Source organism: Bufo bufo, chromosome 7 (genome assembly GCF_905171765.1).
Source record: "Bufo bufo chromosome 7, aBufBuf1.1, whole genome shotgun sequence".
Classification (NCBI taxonomy): domain Eukaryota; kingdom Metazoa; phylum Chordata; class Amphibia; order Anura; family Bufonidae; genus Bufo; species Bufo bufo.
Window position 1 is genome coordinate 185,181,733 of NC_053395.1, and position 22,841 is coordinate 185,204,573.

General features: G+C 44.4%; 1 protein-coding gene across 2 annotated transcripts in view; it reads right to left on the reverse strand.

The window, feature by feature from the left end:
• Positions 1-22,841, reverse strand: part of MAP3K20 (mitogen-activated protein kinase kinase kinase 20) — a 232,839-nt gene that overhangs the window by 29,463 nt on the left and 180,535 nt on the right. For both annotated transcript variants that reach the window (XM_040441937.1, XM_040441938.1), the window contains exon 16: positions 13,650-13,739. In XM_040441937.1, coding sequence (XP_040297871.1) covers positions 13,650-13,739 — 90 coding nt within the window. The remainder of the gene's footprint in view (positions 1-13,649; positions 13,740-22,841) is intronic.

Here is a 22,841-nt window from a genome sequence, read left to right on the forward strand (position 1 = left end):
AATCGACTTCGGATGAAACATCCAAAGTCGTTTCTCATAGAACTTCGTTCCAATACTGTACGGAGCAGGAGCTCTGTACAGTATTAGAATGTATTGGCTCCGATGAGCCGAAGTTATTGCTTCGCGAAGTCTGTAATAACGTCATTAATTAATTTTTACTGTAAAAAAACATTTCAAGAACTCGGGTTCAGTTCCAAGTGGTACCTTGGAACCGAACCTGAGTTTGGGAAATGTTTTTTTACAGTAAAAATTAATTAATGACGTTATTACAGACTTCACGAAGCAATAACTTCGGCTCATCGGAGCCAATACATTCTAATTCTGTACAGAGCTCCTGCTCCGTACAGTATTGGAACGAAGTTTTATGAGAATCGACTTTGAATGTTTCATCCGAAGTCGATTCGCTCATCCCTAGTTGCTATTCTTTGGCCGTTAAAGAAACGGCCATGTGACTAGCTCTATAGACTTTAATTGGTTATATGGAGGTGTAATGACTGTTACTTAAACTGCCCTCACACCATCACTTTCATATCCATATGGGCTAAAAAAACATTGTTCCCCTATTTTCAGCCCCTCCAGCATACAGTCCCATGTAAATAGCATCATTCCCTCCCTCCAGCTGCCTCCAATATACAACCATCACTCCTCTCCATTCAAACCTACAGTGCTAGGTACATAACATCACTCTCTCCCTTCAAGCAGGGAGGGAGCATCAGAGAACTACAACTCCCAGCGTATCCCAGGCTCTCAGCCTTTAACATTTAATCAATAGCAGGTACTTCGCTCCACCTCTAAGTTCCATCTTATCATGCACTGATCACATGGGTGTGACTTCATTGCAAATCTTTCAACTGCTGAGTTATATCTACTGATGTCATTATAGGACCGCTGAAAGAGCAAGTCCTGGTCAGACTCCTCAGCTCCCCCCTCCTGATGACTAGGTAACGGGGAGTGGCAGCCGAGCTGCACGGTGAAGCGAGGAGCAGGCGGCTCCCTACTTCACCATTACAATCAGCTGTTAAACCGATATGGCTTGAAGAGCCTGGAGACTTTGTGATAAGCATGATGCACTGTAAATGAAAAGGTAGCAAAGGGTCTGAATACTTTATGCCCATGCAAAACTTTAGTTTTTCCTTTTTAAGAAATTTGCAAAAATTTCCAAAATTCTGTGCAGATTGAGGGGGGAAAACGTAACTTTTTTTTTTAAGCACAAGATCACAGCATAAAATGTGAAAATAATCAATACTAAGTTAAATAAATTAAGAAATAAATAGCCAGTGGTGTCCATCAGACACCACCGGTGCCCTTTTTGTGTCCTTTCCTTCACTACTTAAATCCCATTTCCTAGTCCTCTGATAGAACAGAGCAGAATTCGCAATTCAGATTTGAACTCCGCCTAAAGCAGTTTTCCGACAAGCACATGTGCGGTCCATGAAACATAGTCCGTGTCACGACTGCCCTTTCTGGACCGATTGCTGCGTTATACCTATCATATCAATGATGCTGTGAATTCCAGCCCGACTTACAGGTCTACTGTCCTGTACTCAAATGATGCTCTGAGTTCCGTACAGTAGACCTGTGAATTCACAGCCTCATAGGTCACTATAATACAGTGAGTTTGGGTTAGTGAGCTGTAGTTGTATCTGGAAATGCAGCCATCACGTGGAACGTCTTAAACATATCACAGGTGCTTATCTGAATAAGGGATGTAGGTAGGTAGATAATGAATGGATGGACCGACAGACAGACAGATACAATTTTGGATAAATAATAGGCATATTGAAGAAAGTACTACGCTGTATTTTCCCCTCTGACTCTGATGCATTTTTATATTAAAGGAGTTATCCCATGACTAATGTAAAAAATGAAAATCAGACATCATATAGTACATGACAACCTCTTTCTAACAAAGCTAGAACCGGCCCTGTACCTCAAATGGATCCAGAGATCCCCACAATCATTGCTCGGCTAGATTTATATCAAGCTGGTTGCTCAAGGGGAGTGTCCTTTCTGCTGCAGCCCAGGGGGCGTGTCTATTCTGCTGCAGTTCTCTCCCTATCACAACTCAGGAGGCTGTTGGAGGATGAAACTGAGCATGTGCGGCCATCTCAGTGACCAGGTCAAAGAAATAAGAAAAGAAAAACAGCAGGTGGCGCTATAGAGATAGGTTTTATTGAGTAACTCAGTGGCGAGGTAGGCAACCTCCGACACTCCAGCTGTTGTGAAACTACAACTCCCAATATGCATACTTGCTCTGCTCTTCTAAGAACTCTCATAGAAATGAATGGGGCATGCTGGGAAATGTAGTTTCACAACAGCTGGAGTGCTGAAGGTTGCTGATCCCTGGGCTATGCTAAATTTTTAATTACATGCAATTACATAAGTATTCAGATCCAGGTGCTGGTTTGAAAACTGTAGGATAATTTTCATGGGACCGACCCTTTAAAGTAAAAACATATATATATATTTTTTTAAATATATAAGAAAACTGTACAAAGGAGAATGAATGAATAAGCCAACGCTGGTGTTGAAGCTACAGATATGGAACTTATGATACCAATGTTATTTTACAAAACTACATTTGAAAAATATGCATATCACCAATACTTTACTTTATGTTAAATATAATATCTACGTCAAATCGATTAAAAGCTGATGATCTGAGGTTCTGTAAGGCCAAATGCTGCTACATGTTCAAGCTGAGCTCCTAGCATGTGTGATCATTTACAGTGGGGGTGCTGTTATCTCTTGATCTGCACAGGCTAATGCTAATGATCACCACTTATTATTTAGGCTACTTTCACACTCGCGTTTTGTGCGGATCCGTCTTGTATCTGCACAGACGGATCCGCACGAATAATGCAAACGCCTGTATCTGTTAATAACGGATCCGTTTGCATTATTCATAAAAAAAAAAAGTCTAAGTCAAAACGGATCCGTCTTGACTTACATTGAAAGTCAATGGGGGACGGATCCGTTTTCAATTGCACCATATTGTGTCAGTGAAAAACGGATCCGTCCCCATTGACTTACATTGTAAGTCTAGACGGATCCGTTTGCCTCTGCATAGTCAGACGGTCACCAAAACGCTGCAAGCTGCGTTTTAGCGACCGTCTAAAAAACGCAACAGAGACCAAACACAGCCAAATTGATGCATTCTGAACGGATCCTTATCCATTCAGAATGCATCGGGGCTGAACTGATCCGTTTTGGGGCCGCTTGTGAGAGCCCTGAAACGTATCTCACAAGCGGACCCAGAAACGCCAGTGTGAAAGTAGCCTTAGACATATGCACGCTTATCAATGTGCTGGAATTGTAAGACTGATGTAAGTTTTTATTTTTATTTTGGTATTTTGCAGATTTTTTGTGTTAATGTTTTTTTTCATGTTACTTATATAGTGAATTATGAAATTCACTACAAAGCTTTATTTTTCTCAGTCATTTTTTGCATTGTGTGAGTTTTTAGCATTTTTGGTGCAGCATGCTCAAGGTATGGCCTTTTTCTGATAGAAATCTGTGAGTTGAAAAACTCCCCTGAAAAAAGGCTGTTTAAAAAAACACAAACTGTAAAACATGCGTGGTGTTTTTTTTTTTACCACAAAAATAGGAAAACCATTCAATGAGAGACATTTATCAAGACTGACGTACACATGGGCAGATTGGGAAGTTAAAGTGGCCCTGGGATAAAAACTTAGTGGCCCCATGTTGTAGGCAGGTCCAAATTGACATAAAGCGGGGCAACAGAAATAGGCATGTCAAGCAATACCATAGAGCATAACAAAATACCGCCCCAGCAGAACCAAATACCATAGTGCAGTACAAAATACTCCCTCATCAGAACCAGATACCATAGTGCAGTACAAAATTCGGCCTACAGAGAGCATCAGATCTTTATGTACCTGGCTGGCGCCCAAGACGAGGACTTGTGTGGCCCTCTGGGCATCAGCCCCCCAGGAAATTTCCCTGTAGGGTCTATGGCCAGTCCGCCCATGGACGTACCCATACACCAGTCTCGATTTCCCTGTGCTGGCATGAGATGCACCTAATTTTTTAAGAGACAGATACCTCTTAATAAATTAGTCTCATCTCTGGCACTCCGTGTGCCAGAAACTGAAGTCTACAGAAACTGGCGAAAGTTATAGTAAATCCGGAGGTCCTCATGAAGACCCGCCCCTTTTCTTTAGGCCCCACCCCTTTCCCAGCACTTTTGAAAAGTTGCAAGAAGCTCAAAAAGTGACAAATTATTACTCAACTATGAGTGTACCATAATTTGAGATTTTTAATTTTTTTTTACACCACAATAGTGGCGTAAATGCTTTAGTGAATGTCCCTCATTATGTTTGATGGAAGCCTGAGGCTGGTTTCACATATAGGGTGAAATTTATCAGTCTTGAGATCTCCTGTCCCATCAAAGCCTGCAATTAATTTATGACTTAGCACACACCTCGTCATAAGGCCCCTTTCACACGGGCGAGTATTCCGCGCGGGTGCAATGCGTGAGTTGAATCCGGACCCATTCATTTCTATGGGGCTGTGCACATGAGCGGTGATTTTCACACATCACTTGTGCGTTGCGTGAAAATCGTACCAAGCTCTATATTGTGCGTTTTTCACGCAACGCAGGCCCCATAGAAGTGAATGGGGCTGCGTGAAAATCGCAAGCATCCGCAAGCAAGTGCGGATGCGGTGCGATTTTCATGCATGGTTGCTAGGTGACGATCGGGATGGAGACCCGATCATTATTATTTTCCCTTATAACATGGTTTTTACAGAATGCTAAGTAAATTAGGGATGGAGGGGTTAAAAAAAATAAATAAATAATTAAACTCACCTCATCCACTTGTTCGCGCAGCCCGGCTTGTCTTCATTCTTAATAATAAAATCTACAGAATACCTAACCCAAACCTGAACTTTAGTGAAGAAGTCCGGGTTTGGGTCTGGGTACCACATTCAGTTTTTTCTCACGCACGTGCAAAATGCATTGCACTCGCGCGGAAAAAACTGAAGAACGCAACGCAATTGCAAACAAAACTCACCCCACTCGCAGGCAAAATCACACGATTTTCCCGTGACGCACCCGCATCCTATCCGGCCCTCACACGCGACACCCGTGTGAAAGTGGCCTAAATGTAAACACATTGGGGAGATTTGTCAAAACTGGTCTAAAAAAAAAAAAAACTGGCTTAGTTGCCCCTAGCAACCAATCAGATTCCAGCTTTCATTTTTCATAGCGTGTTTGGCCTCTTTCACACGGGCGTTGCGTGTGAGGGCCAGACAAGATGCGGGTGCGTTGCGGGAAAATGCGCGATTTTTCTGCGCGAGTGCGAAGCGTTTCTAATGTGTTTTGCACGTGCGTGAGAAAAATCGGCATGTTTGGTACCCAGACCCGAACCCGGAATTCTTCACATAAGTTCGGGTTTGGGATCGGTGTTGTGTAGAATTTATTATTTTCCCTTATAACATGGTTAGTAAAATGTCCAATGAGGGGTTAAAAATAATAAACAAATTTAACTCACCCCATCCACTTGATCGCGTAGCGGATCTCCTCTTCTTTCTACTTTCTTCAGGACCTGGCTAAAGGACCTTTGATGACATCACTGCGCTCATCACATGGTCCATCACCATGGTGATGGACCATGTGATGAGCAAAGTGACGTCACCACAGGTCCTTTTCATCAAAAAAGAAAGAAGACATGCCAGGCTTGAGCGTTCAAGTGGTTTTTTTTACGCAGCCCCATTCACTTCTATGGGGCCTGCGTTGCGTGAAAAACGCATAACATAGAGCATGCTGCGATTTTCACGCAACGCACCAGTGATGGGTGAAAATCACTGCTCATGTGCACAGCCCCATTGGAGTGAATGGGTCCGGATTCAGTGCGGGTGTAATGCGTTTTCCTCACGCATCACCTTATGTGATGAGCGCAGTGACGTCACCAAAGGTCCTTTTCCTCCCAGGTCCTCAAAGAAGAAGACAGAAGAGAAGCCGGGCTGCGCGAAGTGGATGAGGTGAGTTAAAAAAAAAAAAATTTAACCCCTCCATCTCTAATTTACTTAGCATTCTGTATTAAGAATGCTATTATTTTTCCTTATAACCATGTTATAAGGGAAAATAATAAAATCTACACAACACTGATCCCAAACCCACATCTTGTCCGGCCCTCACACGCGACGGCCTAAGGGTCTCGGTCATTTCTGCCTTAGGGCTCTGTGCCTGCATTGTGGACCGCAAACGGCAGGTCCACGATATTAAGGCACTGGCTATGTGCACTCTGTGGTGCAGATGCAGATCCGCAAGATATGGTCAAAGATAGGATATGTTGTATCTTTTGCACTAAGAAGCGCTTCCGTGGGCTTTCGCGTCCGTGGCTCCACACAGCAAAAGATAAGACATGTTCTGTTTTTTGCCGTATCATGCAGATTGTGGACCCATTCAGGTCAATAGGTCTGCATCCACAGCACGGAGTGCACATGGCCAGTGCCCATGCATTGCAGCCCTTATGTTCATCTGCATAAGACCTTACACAAAAGAGAACTTTTAAATGTGGCCATTCAGAATGTATTTGTTGCTCTGTTATTAATGTTTCATGGTCGTTTGCATCCTGTGTAATTGATAGGAGATACAACATGGGCCTGTACGCTAAGATGTTGTATACCTGATTATGTGTAGATTCTATTTCAGATGTATGTAAAGACCAAGCCATACTGAAAAATGTATCTGCTGTTTCTTTACATTTTTTGCAAGTTCATCACAAGAATGTATCTAGTGTGCAGGCAATTGCGCAGGTTTCCTGACCACCAAGAAGTGGCGATTATCAAAGAAAACTTTTTGAGACCACTTGGTTATTTCTGTAGAAAACCTGCTCCCCCTTAGGTCTCAATTTAAAAAAGGACTTGATTCTGCATCTTTAGACCTCATACACATGACATGGTTTGGGTCTGCATCCGAGCCACGTTTTTTGGGGGTTGAATGCGGACCCATTCACTTCCGTCTGTTCCACGCCCCTGCAAAATATAATAGAACATGTCCTATTCTTTTCCGTATCATAGACAAGGATAGGACTGCTCTATTGAGGGCTAGAGATCCATTAAGCAAAATGCAGAACACACATGGCCGGTATCAGCGTCTTGTGGATCAGCAATTTGCAAACCGCAAAACATGGTCGTGTGCATGAAGCCTTAGATTGTCTCTTATTTATTCAGGTGGATTTCATTCCTGATTTTAAATGTCGCATGTTATTTCAGGAGCGCCTGCGTTAGCAATTGTTTCCTTTCTACATCCTCCTAGTTTAGCATGTGTTTTATGTCATGACTTAGACCTTGTAGCTGGTCAAAACGCGTCAACATTTCATGCCTCCTGTTTTGGATTTTATGTGATTTGCAATAAAGACTTCAAGATATTTGGATGCTGGACTTCTCTACGTGTCTTATCTTCAGTGGTGTTTCCTGCACGTCCATGCATCCCTCGTGGCTGGTGAGCAGGTCTTTATTTTTATGCAGTATACATTGTTTTACAATAGAGTCAATGGCAGATGACTGCAGCTCTATAGGAATACGGTTGCATATGTCTATGGCATATGTTCAGAAGCACTCTTCAAATATGTATGCCAAAAGTAAAGCCTCAACCCTGATGTGAACAGACCCTAACAGACATCACTGAAATTGCTGAGAGTTCTTCATAACACCAGTGCTTGTTCCTATGAGATTATTGATACGTCTGCCCTGTTATTAGCAGGGAATTATAAAAGCGTCGCTCAGGTATTAGAAATTGTTTTATTATCACGCCCCGTGTCAGTAAAAATAACAGAAAATTGATTTGATGTTTTGAGCTGTGTATTATTCTTCCTCTTTCATCAGTCTGTAGAATTAATAGATTTTTTTTCATCATTCACATGGGAAAATGGTCAGGAAACTCATCTGCTCTGTAGTAGCTGAATTAAGACACTAGGGAGCTGGTTTGACAGAAGAAGCACTCTAGTCACACAACACCAAATACCTCCATACCAGAATCAACTCCGTGGCTTTACTAGAAAGGTGGAGAAGAAAAAATGGAGCAGGAGTGAGGGGGGGGGGGCGATCAGTTCCACGAGGAGTACTAATTTGAATGCAGAAATACGGATAAACACTAAAGGCTAACTGAGAGCAGTCTAAAAATTGTGACAGATTTGCACTAACTGGAGCAGAAATAAAAATGACCATCAGTGACCAGATCGGGGATTAATCTAAGGGCTCCACCTCTGAAGCTGAGCGTTCCCAGCAGCTACAGTGAAGAAAGATATAGCGAGAGTTTACAAGCGGCTCTGCGCCAGTTTTCTTGCATACAAAAGGTGCAGATTTTTTAGCAAACCATGTTTGGGCAATAATTTGCACCTTTTTGTAATCCCCCCCCCCCACACCACTTTTTGACAATAATAATGGGTGGAGTTTAGCAGGATGGGGCATGGCCCATCAGATTTATCATAAATGGTAATTTATCGTGCAAATTATTTGTTTTTCTGGCTCATACACTTTTTCAAGTGGTGTTTGCTTTTTAATACATTTGGTGCAACTTCATATAATCAGCGTACTTCAAATAAAGATCAGAGTACAAAAACACTCCTCTTAATAATTTACAGACTGCCATAAAATTGGCCTGCAGGTGTAGTTGCTGGGTGTTTGAAATGTTCTGCAGCTCTGGAGGAAATCATAGGAATACTCCAGCGGCTAAGGGCTCCTGCACATGGCTGAAATGTGTCCAGCAATGGACAGGGAGCGGATTGGACATTGACTCTACAGGGAGAAATCCCTGTTAGTTGGTCAGGTAATGGCTACCCTATCACAGGGTAGGTCATCAATATCTGATCGGCGGTGGTCCGAGACCCCCACCGATCAGCTGTTTGAAGAGGAGGTGACGATGCATGCGAGCACTCTTCATTACACTGCCCTTAATCTCCTTTGCAGTGGCAGCGTAGTGTAATTGAATGGAATGAGTACTGGTAATTACACTGCGCCTTCAAGACAACGGGCAGTGTAATGAAGAGGAAGCAGCACTCAAATGAAGCGTTGCATCCTCTTCTGCCCAAAACACATCAGCATAACATTTTGACAGGCTTCCTGGTTACAAACAGCTGTAATTTACTCTGAAACGCTGTGGAGCGTTTCAGAGAAAACACAGTCTACAAACGAGATGATAATGGGGAGAAGAGTCATGGGGGCCGCTCCCACACTGGCTTTCCCCTGCCCTCCTCAATTTGATAGACAGGTTTCTCCCTATACACAGTAAAGGAAAGACCAGTTAATCAAGTTAAGCTGAGAGGGAGGAAGCTATTGGGGGGGCCACTGTGAGTTTCCCCACTCATTTTTAAACCAGGTTTCTCTGAAGCCCTGCAGCACTTCCAAGAAAGCATAGTCGTTTTTAACTTGGGAGCCTGTCAGTGTTTCAAGCTGCCACAGTTTAGACAGCATGAAGCTGTTGACAGGTTCCTTTAAGAATCTAATAGTGCTTCCAGGAGCGCAGACACAGGTTAGAATAGTGATTCTCTTTGTTGCTAAGTAGTGTTGAGCGAACTTCTATTTTCAAGTTTGACGTAAGTTATGGTTCGTGGTAGCGGAATCCATAACGGAATTCTTAGATAACCCGAACCTTGTACGCCAAACTTGAAAACAGAAGTTCACTCGTCCCTATTGCTAAGCCAAGCAACCCCATTAAAATCGCAACATAAGGATGGTGGGAGTACACCCAAGAGCAGCTCTTCAGCTGTTTTCAGTTGCTTCCATTGTATGCAATTTTTTTTTTAGTTTTGTGTAGAGTCACAGGTTGTGGAGGATAGCGTCCAAGTGACAAGATGTAAACCCTCCCAGATATACATACCCATGGTTGAAAACCTTAGAATTATGGCAGCTGAAGCATCAAGCATAACATCATGGCCGCCAGTTTGGCATCACTGTCTTAGAAGGTGCATTAGGAAAGTCTTAATACCCTTTCGCTTTTTTCACATTTTGTTATGTTGCTGCCTTGTGCTAAGATAAAAAAATAAATCTAATATTTCTGCACTCAATGCCCATAATGACAGTGAAAACAAAATGTTCAAAAGTTTTCAATAAATTAGCAAAAGAAAAACAAAAATCTTACATTGACATAACTATTCAGACCCTTTACTCAGGACTTAGTTGAAGCACCTTTGCCAGCGATTGCAGCCTCCAGTCTTCTTAGGCATAATGCCGCAAGGCTTACACACCTGGATTTGGGGATTTTCTGCCATTCTTTTCTCCAGATCCTCTCAAGCTCTGTCAGGTTGGATGGTAACCATCTGTAGACAGCTATTTTCAGGTCTCTCCAGAGATGTTCCATTTGGGTTAAAGTCAGGGCTGTGGGTGGACCACTCAAGGACATTCACAGAGTTGTCCCTAAGCCACTCCTGTTTTGTCTTGGCTGTGTGCTTAGGGTCATTGTCTTGTTGGAAGGTGAACATTCGGCCCAGTCTGAAGTCCAGAACATTCAGAATATCTCTGTACTTTACTCCATTCAGTTTTCCCTCAACCCTGACCAGTCTCCCCGTCCCAGGCTGCTGAAAAACACCCCCACAGTATGATGCTGCCACAACTATGCTTCACTTTAGGGATGGTTGTCTCCAGATGCCTGGTTGTCTCCAGATATAAATCTTAGAATTGAGTCCAAAAAGTTCAGTCTTAGTTTCATCAGACCAGAGAATATTGTTTCACACTGTCTGAGAGTCCTTTAGGTGCCTTTTTCTTGCAAACTTTAATGTGAGGAGAGGATTCATTCTGGCCACTTATAAAGTCCATATTGGTGGAGGCTGCAGTGATGTTTGACCTTCTGGAAGTTTCTCATTTGCACACAGGATCTTCGGAGCTCAGCCAGAGTGACCATTGGTTGTTGGTCACCTCTCTTACCAAGGCACTTTTCTCCTAATTTTATTTAGTTTCAGCCGGCTCTAGGAAGAGTCCTGGTTGTTCCAAACTTCCATTTAAGAATTATGGAGGCCACTGTGCTCTCGGGACCTTTTTAGTGCAGCAGAATGTTTTGGCCCCTTCTTCAGATCCGTGCTTCCTCACAATCCTGTCTCTGAGCTCTACAGGCAGTTCTTTCCTCCTCATGACTTGGTTCTTGCTTTGAAATGCATTGTCAGCTGTGATACCCTTAGCACTCCAGCTGCTGTGCTCAGCTGTTCCTCTAAGGCCTCATGCACACGACCGTGCTGTTTTTTTGCAGACCGCAAACTGCGGGTGTGCGCGCGATCACTGCAGGGGCCCGGCAGTCCGTGGTAGCCGGGCCCCTGCTGTATCCACCGGCATCGCTGTAAAAGCCGATGCCGGCGGATTAACCCCTTCTATGCCGCGGTCCGCGCTGACCGCAACATAGAAGAGGTTTGTGTCAGATGAACGATCGCATCGAGTCCCCGCGCTGCTGTGGCGGGGACCCGATGCGACACAAGGCAGCCCGCTGCCATGCAGAGGCTGCCCAATGCCTTGTACAGCATCGGGAACTGCCTTCTACGGGAGCCGAGTAGATCCAGCCTCAGGCTGGGTCTCCTAGGCAACCTGTTAGTGTATGACTCAGTGTCATACACTAACCGGCAATGCATTACAATACAGATGTATTGTAATGCATTGCAGAGGGGATCAGACCCCCAAAAGTGAATGTCATAAATAAAGTAAAGTAAAAAAAAAGTGCTTTTAATAAAATAATTAAAGTAATAAAATTAATAAAGTAAAAAAGAAAAAAAACGCCCCTTTCCCCTTATTTTATAATAAATAACAGAAAAAAACGCACATATTAGGTATCGCCGCGTCCGTAATGACCAGCTCTATAAATATATCACATGATCCACCCTGTCCGATAATCACCATAAAAAATAAAATAAAAACGGTGTAAAAAAAAAACCAATTTTTGTCACCTTACATCACAAAAAGTGCAACACCAAGCGATCAAAAAGGCGTTTGCCCCACAAAATGGTATCAATAAAACCGTCACCTCATCCTAGAAAAAATGAGCCCCTACCTAAGACAATCGCCTGAAAAATTATAAAACTATAACTCTCAGAACATGGAGACACTAAAACATCATTTTTTTTGTTTCAAAACTGCTATTATTGTGCTAAAGTAAAAAAAAAATAAAAAAAGTTTACATATTAGGTATCGCCACGTCCGTAACAAACAGCTCTATAAAAATATCACATGACCTTATCAATCAGACCGTCACCTCATCCCGCAAAAAATGAGACCCTACCTGAGAGAATCGGTCAAAAAATAAAAAAGATATGGCGCTCAGACTATGAGACACTAAAATATCATTATTTCGGTTTCAAAAATGCTATTATTGTGTAAAACTTAAATAAATAAGAAAAAGTAGACATATTAGGTATTGCGTAACAATCTGCTCTATAAAAAACTCACATTACCTAATCCCTTAAGGTAAACGCTGTAAAAATAAAAAATTTAAACGGTGCCAAAACATCAATTTTTTTGTTACCTTGCCTCACAAAAAAACGTAATATAGAGCAATAAAAAAAATCATATGTACCCCAAAATAGTACCAATAAAACTGGCACCTTATCCCGTAGTTTCCAAAATGTGGTCACTTTTTTGAGTTTCTACTGTAGGGGTGCATCAGGGGGCTTTCAAATGGGACATGGCATCTAAAAACCAGTTCAGCGAAATTTGCCTTCCAAAAACCATATGGCGTTCCTTTCCTTCTGCTCCCTGCCGTGTCCCCGTACAGCAGTTTACGATCACATATGGGGTGTTTCTGTAAACCGCAGAATCAGGGTAATAAATATTGCGTTTTATTTGGCTGTTAACCCTTGCTTTGCTACTGGGAAAAAATGGATTCAAATGTAAAATCTGCCAAAAAAGTGAAATTCTGAAATTTCATCTCCATTTTCCATCAATTCTTGTGGAACACCTAAAGGGTTAACAAAGTTTGTAAAAATCAGTTTTGTATACCTTGAGGGGTGTAGTTTCTAAAATGGGGTCAGTTTTGGGTGGTTTCTATTATGTAAGCCTCACAAAGTGACTTCAGACCTGAACTGGTCCTTAAAAAGTGGGTTTTGGAAATTTTCCGAAAAATTTCAAGATTTCTTGAAAGATACTTCTAAGCCTTCTAACGTCCCCAAAAAATAAAATGCCATTTTCAAAATGATCCAAACATGAAGTAGACATATGGGAAATGTAAAGTAATTACTATTTTTGAAGGTATTACTATCTATTATAAAAGTAGAGAAATTGAAATTTGAAAATTTGCTAATTTTTTTAAAATTTTGGGTTAATTTGGTATTTTTTTTATGAATAAAAATGTTTTTTTTTTACTTATTTTTACCACTGTCATGAAGTACAATATGTGACGAGAAAACAATCTCAGAATGGCCTGTATAAGTAAAAGCGTTTTAAAGTTATCACCACATAAAGCGACATGTTAGATTTGCAAAAAATGGCCTGGGCAGGAAGGTGAAAACAGGCCCGGGGTTGAAGGGGTTAAATGCAGGTAGGTAACATACATATCCAATAATTGCTCCCAGGGAAAAGTATGGTCCCTATGGGAAGCAACAGCAACAAATCTGATTCTGTTATTTGGGAGAAGTGAGGAGGTGACATGAATATTGCTTATCATGAACACTTTTTCATGTAGGTAGCATCTTTCACATTTACTTTACCTCTCGGCTGTTTCCAGACTTCAAGTGATATCCAAAGACAAGTTCTAAATTCACTATCCTCTCTTCATCTTCATTTTCAAAAGTAAGATCCTGAAAGATAAATTACATCAGACCAAGGAGAACTTATGTTTAAAGCTCTCGGAGAGTTTAGCGCGGCTGCTGGAGGACAGGCTCAGAAACGTTTCTTAACGACTATTTTCTGTTCCTGAGCTGACACCACTGCTGGGGATAGATGCCTCCCACACACATGAATACTGGGAACAATGGCGTCAAACCCCTAGGGCTTGTATGATGCTTTGCAAGTTACACTCATTCAAACTGCATTTTGCGCTCACGAATGTAAGGAATTGCTCAAAAGTATCCGTCACAAAAGCCCAGCTGGTTCCTGCACCATTTAAATGGACTGACATGACTCATTTATTAGGGAAATAAAATGATTTACTTAAAGGGAAATATTTGACCAAACGGCAGTTTTGATATCTCTGGTCTCTGTATACATCACTTAAACGGAGGTTTCTAATATTGAGAACCTGTCCCAGCAGGCATACTGTATGCTATGTGTCAGTCTACCCGCACATAGACCTGACCACTGGACCCAAACCTGAGATATGAGCTCGTATTGATTTAGGGCTTTGTAAGGGTACTTTCACACTAGTGTTATTCTTTTCCGGTATTAAAATCTGGTAAAGGGTCTCAATACTGGAAAAAAACACATCAGTTTTGTCCTAATGCATTCTGAATGCAAAGCAATTTGTTCAGTATGCATCAGGATGTCTTCTGTCCCTTGTACGGTATTTGGCCAAAATTCCGGAACAATACCGCACTTGCTGGATCCGGCATTAATTTCCATAAAGATGTATTAATGCCGGATCCGGTACCAAGTGTTCCGGAAATTGCCGCGTCGCCGGACCCGGTTTTCTGGTCTGCGCATGCACCGGGATATAGGAGGAGCTGGTTTCGCTTTTGATCTTTGAAAAAATTGAAATACCGGATCCGTTATTCCGGATGAGACGGATCCGCCGTCTAACGAATCCGGGTAAAAAAGGATATCAGTTTTCATACTGTTTGCTGGATCCGGCAGGCAGTTTCGGCAACGGAACTGTCTGCCGGATTCTAACAACGCTAGTGTGAAAGTACCCTAAGTCTGTGTACAGAAGAAAGAAAAAAAATCATAATTTCAGGGCTCCAGATGGCGACCAAAATGGTCGCCAATGCGACTTAGAATTTACAAATGGCGACAAGACTTTTTAGTCTTGTCGCCATTTGCGACTAGACCCGCCGCCGCAGCTCTGCTCAATACAGCGGCAGGCACAGGAGCTGATGTTCTCAGCAGCGCAGGAGGAGTCTCTCCCTCCCCCCTGTGCTGCTGCTGTCCCCGCCGCTGCCAATAAGAAGAGACGGGAGGAGGAGGGGAGGGGCTGTGGCCACTGCGCCACCAATGAAGAAAACTGACCTGTCATACAAATACAGGAGGCGGGTGCCAGAATCAAATAGCCGGCACCCGACCTCTGTGACAGGGAGCTGCGATCAGCTGCAGTTGAGTTAACCCTTCAGGTGCGGTACCTGAGGGGTTAATTGTAGCTGATCGCAGCCCCCTGTCACAAAGGTCGGGTGCCGGCTATTTGATTCCGGCACCCGCCTCCTGTATTTGTATAAGAAACGTTGGTGGCACAGTGCGGCCTTCCCCCCCTTCCCAGTATAATAAACATTGGTGGCTCAGTGGGAAGTGCCAATGAGGGTTAAAAATAATAAAAGAAAATTAACTCACCTCCTCCAGTTGATCGCATAGCTGCCGGTCTCCTGTACTTACTTCTTTCTTCAGGACCTGTGGTGACGTCACTGAGCTCATCACCATGGTAATGGATCATGTGATGAGCACAGTGACGTCACCACAGGTCCTGAAGAAAGAAGTAAGTACAGGAGACCGGCAGCTATGCGATCAACTGGAGGAGGCGAGTTAATTTTCTTTTATTATTTTTAACCCTCATTGGCACTTCCCACTGAGCCACCAATGTTTATTATACTTGGGGGGGGGGGGGGGGGCACACTGTGCCACCAACGTTTCTTATACAAATACAGGAGGCGGGTTAGGGTTGAGTAAATTATTTTTTTATTTTTTAACCCTCATTGGCACTGCCCACTGCGCCACCAATGTTTATTATATTGGGGGGGGCACACTGCGCCACCAATGTTTATTATTTGAGGGGGGGCGCACTGCGCCACCAATGTTTATTATATTGGGGTGATGGGGGGGCGCACTGCGCCACCAATGTTTATTATACTGGGGTGATGGGGGGCGCACTGCGCCACCAATGTTTATTATACTGGGGTGATGGGGGGCGCACTGCGCCACCAATGTTTATTATACTGGGGTGATGGGGGGCGCACTGCGCCACCAATGTTTATTGTATTGGGGTGATGGGGGGCGCACTGCGCCACCAATGTTTATTATACTGGGGTGATGGGGGGCGCACTGCGCCACCAATGTTTATTATACTGGGGTGATGGGGGGCGCACTGCGCCACCAATGTTTATTATACTGGGGTGATGGGGGGCGCACTGCGCCACCAATGTTTATTGTATTGGGGTGATGGGGGGGCGCACTGCGCCACCAATGTTTATTATATTGGGGTGATGGGGGGCGCACTGCGCCACCAATGTTTATTATACTGGGGTGTTGGAAAGGTGCACTGCGCCACCAATGTTTATTATACTGGGGTGATGGGGGGCGCACTGCGCCACCAATGTTTATTATATTGACCTTCTACTATGCATTCTGTATTCAGAATGCTATTACTTTCCCTTATAACCATGTTATAAAGGGAAAATAATACAGTGAATAGACTTTCATCCTAGGAACCATGTGTGAAAATCGCGCCGCATCCGCACTTGCTTGCGATTTTCACACAGCCCCATTAACTTCTATGGGGCCTGCGTTGCGTGAAAAACGCACAACAGAGCATGCTGCAATTTTCACGCAATGCACAAGTGATGTGTGAAAATCACCGCTCATGTGCACAGCCCCATAGAAGTGAATGGGTCCGGATTTAGTGCGGGTGCATTCCGGTATTTTGAATGCCGGATCTGGCACTTATACATTCCTATGGGGAAAAATGCTGGATCCGGCATTCAGTCAAATCTTCATATTTTTTTCGCCGGAGATAAAACCGTAGCATGCTGCGGTTTTATCTTTTGCCTGATCAGTCAAAATGACTGAACTGAAGACATCCTGATGCATCCTGAACGGATTACTCTACATTCAGAATGCATGGGGATATGCCTGATCAGTTTTTTTCCGGTATAGAGCCCCTAGGACGGAACTCTATGCCGGAAAAGAATAACGCTAGTGTGAAAGTACCCTAAAATATTAAGTTTAAATCCCCCCTTTCCCAATTTTACATATAAAATATATAAACAATAAATAAATAAACATATTACATAGCGCTGTCCAAACTATTAAATTATTCAAAAATATCTCCTATGCGGTGAGCATTCGCCATTTTTTAGTCAACTTGTCACCCCAAAAAATAGGATAGGACGGTTCTATTATGGGCCGAATGTTTCATAAAATGCGAAATGCACGCGGCTTTTTTTTTGTTTGTTTTTTTTGCGTGGTATTGAGTATCGCAATACTTTTTTATGGTGACGAAAGCAAATCAAAATTTTGGTTTCAAAACAACCCTACGCCGATCTGATCGGCATAGCGTTGTCACGATACCAAAATTTTGATTCAGTTTCGATTTGGCGACTAAAAATTTGATTTGGCTCCTAAATTTTTCAGTTCAGGAGCCAATGGCTACTAGGTATTTTTTTTAGGCTGGAGCACTGAATTTACAAAAGCACAAATGCACTTAACTGGTGACAGTGTGGTTGTATGAGATTTACTTAAATGGGGCTGAGCCGCAATAGTGAGCTTGACCCATGGAAAGGATGGTGCTGTTTCTAAAAAATGTAAATGTAAAGCTGTTAAATAATACTAAATCTTAAAGGGTTTGTCCGGGAAAACATAATTTCTGCAGCATGCCTCACCTATTAAAAGTATTATACTTACCTGCTCCCCACCACTCCAGTCCTCCGCGCTGACTCCCACCTCCCCATCTTCTGATCCAGGCCTTGTTTTCTTGCTCCCTGCTATGCGCATGGTCACCTGATCCTCTTCAGCCAACTGCTGGCTTCAACAGTGATGTGTCCACACGAGACATGTCACTGCTGAAGCCAGTGGTTGGCTGAAGAGGATCAGGTGACCATGCCCTGGAGGAAAAAAAATAATAAGCCCCGGACCAGAAGATGGAGAGGCGGGAGCCAGTGCATAGGACCGGAGTGGCAGGGAGCAGGCAAGTCCGATCCTTTCAGTGAGGGAGGCAGGCTGCCGACACCTGTTAGAAATGACGTATTCCTGGACAACTCTTTAAATGAGTTCTACAGTTTGTTTTAACTGATGATCTATCTTCTGGATCGATCATCAGCATCTGACCGGCGTGGGTCTGACACCCGGGACCCCCGCTGATCAGCTGTTTGAGAAGGCAGCGGCGCTCCAGGAGCGTCATGGCCTTCTCACTGTTTACCACTGGCCCAGTAACGTCACGACTAGAATCAAATGGCCTGGCCGTGGCTAAGCTCCATTCAAGGGAACGGAGCTTAGCCGCGCCCAGGCCAGTTGGTACTATCCAGAGGATAGATCATCAGTTAAAACAAACTGCAGAACCCCTTTAAGGCTGCTTCAACACAGGTTTTTTTCTTACATTTATCAGCATTTTTGCGATTTTAGGGGAGTGTTCTGCAATCATTATTTTTTTTTCTTTGTGGTGAAAATGCCAGCTTCAGATGTCAGCTGAAGGTTTATAGGTAATATGAAATGCTGCACACACGGGTTTCGGTTAATTAGGTGGTGTTCTTTTAAAAAAAAAAAAAGCAGCATAGGTAATGTAAAATGCACAACACAAAAGTGTGTTTCTGCTACAGGTGCTTTTGTTAATTAGGTGGCGATCTTCCCAAAAAACAGCATGGTGTAGCTTTTGGTGTTTAAGGGGTTTTGCCATTAAAGCTCCATAAAAAAAACGCTGAGTCACAGTTTGGTCAGTGTTTGCACAGTGATTTCCATCAGTGATTGTGCGTTACAGAACAGGTGCAAATCTTTCCATTACACATTGGGGGAGATTTATCAAAATTGGGGCAAAGGAAAAATGGCTTAGTTGCCCATAGCAACAAATCAGACTGATTCTTTTATTTTCCAAAGGAGCTGTGAAAAATGAAAGGTGAAATCTGATTGGTTGCTATGGGAAACTAAGCCAATTTTCCTTTGCACCAGTTTTGATAAATTCCCCCTATTATCCCTGTGTAGGCTGCATTCCTGTTTTTTCGCTTCCAACACTGATGAAAATCCCTGAGCAAACACTGAAAGTGGCCTAGCAAAGCTTTTATGTCACTAATGTACTTTTATACTTTGGCACTGTGCGCTTTATCGCATTGTGTATATTATCTGGTATTGCATTTTCTGTGGGTTACTGGTTAGAAGGGTTGTGCTTATTATAGTACTACTGTTGTGTCTGTTCAACACAGTTCATGTGTTTTTAAAAGTCTGCTTGAATTTAATAGCAGGGACGAGCTTCCTTAACATCGCCGGTGACGCTAGGGAGGCTTATCCCCTAAGCAGCCTGCTATTAGCTGCTCCCCCTGTTGCCGGATGTTTTGATCTGCACGACGGGGAGATGCAGTGGCGGCCGTGCGGGGAGCGGGAGCGACACAGGTGTCAGGATAAGTATAGCCTATATGAGGGGCCCGGCCATTAGGGAGATCATTAAAGGGGTTGGATAACCCCTTTTAAATGTCCTGCATGGTACAGGAATTTAAGGAACACCAAAGATGGTATAAAAATCATGCGGATCAGATGCGGACCCATTAATTTCAATGGGGCTTCAAATAAATGCAGACAGAATGCTGTGTGCTCTCCGCATCTGTATGTCTGTTCTGCCGTCCAGAAAAAAATAAAATAATTTTTGTACTCACCATAAAATCCGTTTCTCTTCCGTTCATTAGGCCAGACTATGGATATAGCTGTTGCCGCTAGGAGGCGGACACTAAGCACACAAAGTGTAAGCTCCTCCCTCTTCAGCTATATCCCTTCCTGCAGGGACCAAGCTAATCAGTTTAGTGCAAAAGCAGTAGGAGAAGCCAGACACAAGAAAATCACATTATGTGCAAAACCAGAACCACACAGGCCCAAAACGGCCCATAAACAAAAAACTGGGTGGGAGCTGTGTCCCCCAATGAACGGAAGAGAAACAGATTTTACGGTGAGTACAAAAATCTAGTTTTCTCATCCGTCTCATTGAGGGACACAGGCATTGACCATGGGACGTTCCAGAGCAATCCCTGAGGGTGGGCTTAACTACAACCCCCCTGCCAATCAGAGAACCGCTGTTTGCAAAACTCTATGCCCCAAAGAAGCGTCAGAAGATGCAAAGGTGTGCACCCTGTAAAACTTTGAAAAAGTATGCAAAGACGACCAGGTTGCCGCCTTGCACACCTGGAGGGCTGAAGCCCCGTGATGCATCACCCAAGAGGCTCCCACTGCCCAAGCCGAATGAGCAGTCACCCAGATAGGCGGGGCCCGGTCCTTAACGCGGTATGCTTCCACAATAGCCAAAACGAATCCATCTGTAAATGGAAGTCTTTGACGCTGCCAGGCCTCGTCTCGGACCCCACTGGAATCACGAACAGGGAATCCGTCCGCCTGAAAGATGCCGTCTGGGACAGATAGATACGCACTGCACGCACCAGATCCATAGTATGGAGCGACTGTTCTCAAGGATGAGACGGGTCCGGACAAAATTAAGGAAGAATAATCTCCTCATTTAGATGGAATGTCGACACCACCTTCGGCAAGAAGGACTGCACAGGGCGAAGGACCACCTTATCCTGATGGAGGATCAGGAAAGGTGACCGACATTACAATGCCACGAGTTCCGACACTCTACAGATAGAAGTGGATTGCAACCAAAAAAAACACCTTATAAGACAGGAAGCGCAGCGACACCTGCTGCAAAGGCTCAAACTGAGAAGATTGGAGAGCGTTGAGCACTAGATTAAGATCCCAAGGATCCAATGGAGGACGGAAGGGGGGCGCAGCATGCGCCACCCCCTGCAGAAAAGTCCAAACCTCCGAAAACTAAGCTAAATTTATCTGAAAAAGAATGGAGAGAGCCGACACTTGCCCTTTGAGGGAGCTGAGAGACAGCCCCAAGTCCATGCCCAACTGCAGGAAAGTCAAAAGTCGCGGCAAAGAAAAATGAACGGGAGACAGCTGTCTCCGCTCGCACCAACTAAAGTAGGACTTCCAAGTCGCACCGCACAACCCCTGAGATGGTTGGCCCAATGTCACAGAGAGCCAAATCGCCCTCAACTCCAGAACCCTTGAGGCTTGCATCCGTTGTCAACACCTTCCAACAGAAAGGGCGGAACGAGTGACCCGACGTCAACATCGGAGAGACCATCCACCATCTGAGGGCCCGGCACACTGGGGCAAGGAGACGCATTGGCCGATCCAAGGAGGCTGGGGAGTGATCCCAGCTGGTCAGAATGGCTCGCTGAAGCGCTCTGGTATGGAACTGAGCATAGGGAACTGCTTCGAAGGCAGAAACCATGTGCCCCAGTACCCGCATGCTGCGACGAATGGGAACCGGAGCTGGCCGCAACAATAAGTGAATCTGAAGATGAAGAGCGGATAGTTTTTCCGGATGCAAGAACCCCTTGGCCTGACAAGTGTTCAGTGCATGCCCAGATAAGTCAATCGCTGCGATAGATAAGGACAAGACTTCTGTCTGTTCACGATACATCCGAAGCGCTTCAGTGTGTCCAGGACTATGCTCAGGCTGTCTGCCGTCCCATGGAATGATGGACCCTTCAGCAAGATGTCGTCTAAGTAAGGGATCGCCACGATTCCCCTGGCATTGAGCAGGGCCATGACTGCCACCAGAACCTTCGTAAAGACCCTGGGAGCCTTGGCCAGGCCGAACGGGAGGGCTACAAATTGGTAGTGAAATGGACCCACTACGAACTGGAGAAACCTCTGATGACTGATGCATATGGGCACGTGAAGATAAGCGTCCTTGATGTCTATCGAAGACAGGTACTCCCCCGGTTCCATGGACGCAATGAATGACCTCAGTGACTTCATCCAGAATCTGCGGACGCGAAGGAAACGGTTGAGCGCCTTGAAGTCTAGAACGGGACGGACTGTCCCCCCTTTTTTGGGAACCACAAAGACATTGGAGTAAAACCCCTGAAAACAGTCTTGCGCAGGAACTGGAACAATCACACCTTGCTGCAGCAGCGTGCGAATTGCCCAAAAAAAAAGAAGCTGTGGGAGAGGCCGGAGAAGACGACCGAAAAAAACGGGACGGAGGGGAGGATTTGAAATCCAGCTTGTAGCCCTCTGCAATGACCTCCCTCACCCATGCATCTGAGATGTGAGCCAGCCAAACATGCCGAAACACATAAAGCCAGCTGCCCACCCGAACGGATGGGCGTCGGGAGCTGCCCGTCATGCAACGGGGCTCTTAGGGTTAAAGGACTTGAAGCCCTGTTGACGGGAATGCCAGGAAGGCCGCGGCTTGATGGAAGGCTTGCGCTTCTGGCCTGTGGCCGATTTATCGGACGCTCCCTTGGGGCCGGAAAAACTCTGAAAAGAACGAAAAAAGGCTTCCGCTTTTTTGCTGTATTAGACCGCCCCCTGTTCTGAGGTAAATGAGTGTTCTTACCACCTGTAGCATCCGAAATGATCTCACCCAGGCGCTTACCTAAAAGTCTTCGGACGGTAAATGGGAGGGCTGTCAGGGTCTGCTTTGAAGCATTATCTGCCGCCCAGCATGAAAGCCATAGGGTACGGTGAATAGCCACCAACAGGGCTGACGAGCGAGCCATAAACCTGGCCGCGTCCAAAGACTGGCATGCGAAAGCTGCAGGGCCACATCTGCAAGTTTCTCCAAGGGGACTCCGGACTCAGGACCATGACGTAAGTTATTTGCCCACTCCCCCATAGCCTTGCTCACCCTTGTAGAGGCAAACACCGGCTGCAGCGCTGTGCCCACCCGCCATTGGCAAAGTAGTATGTTTAGCCAATACGGAAACTGGCGGGTCCACTACAGGTGGAGCCGACCATTTCTTAGTCAAATCCTCCGGGAAAGGATAAAG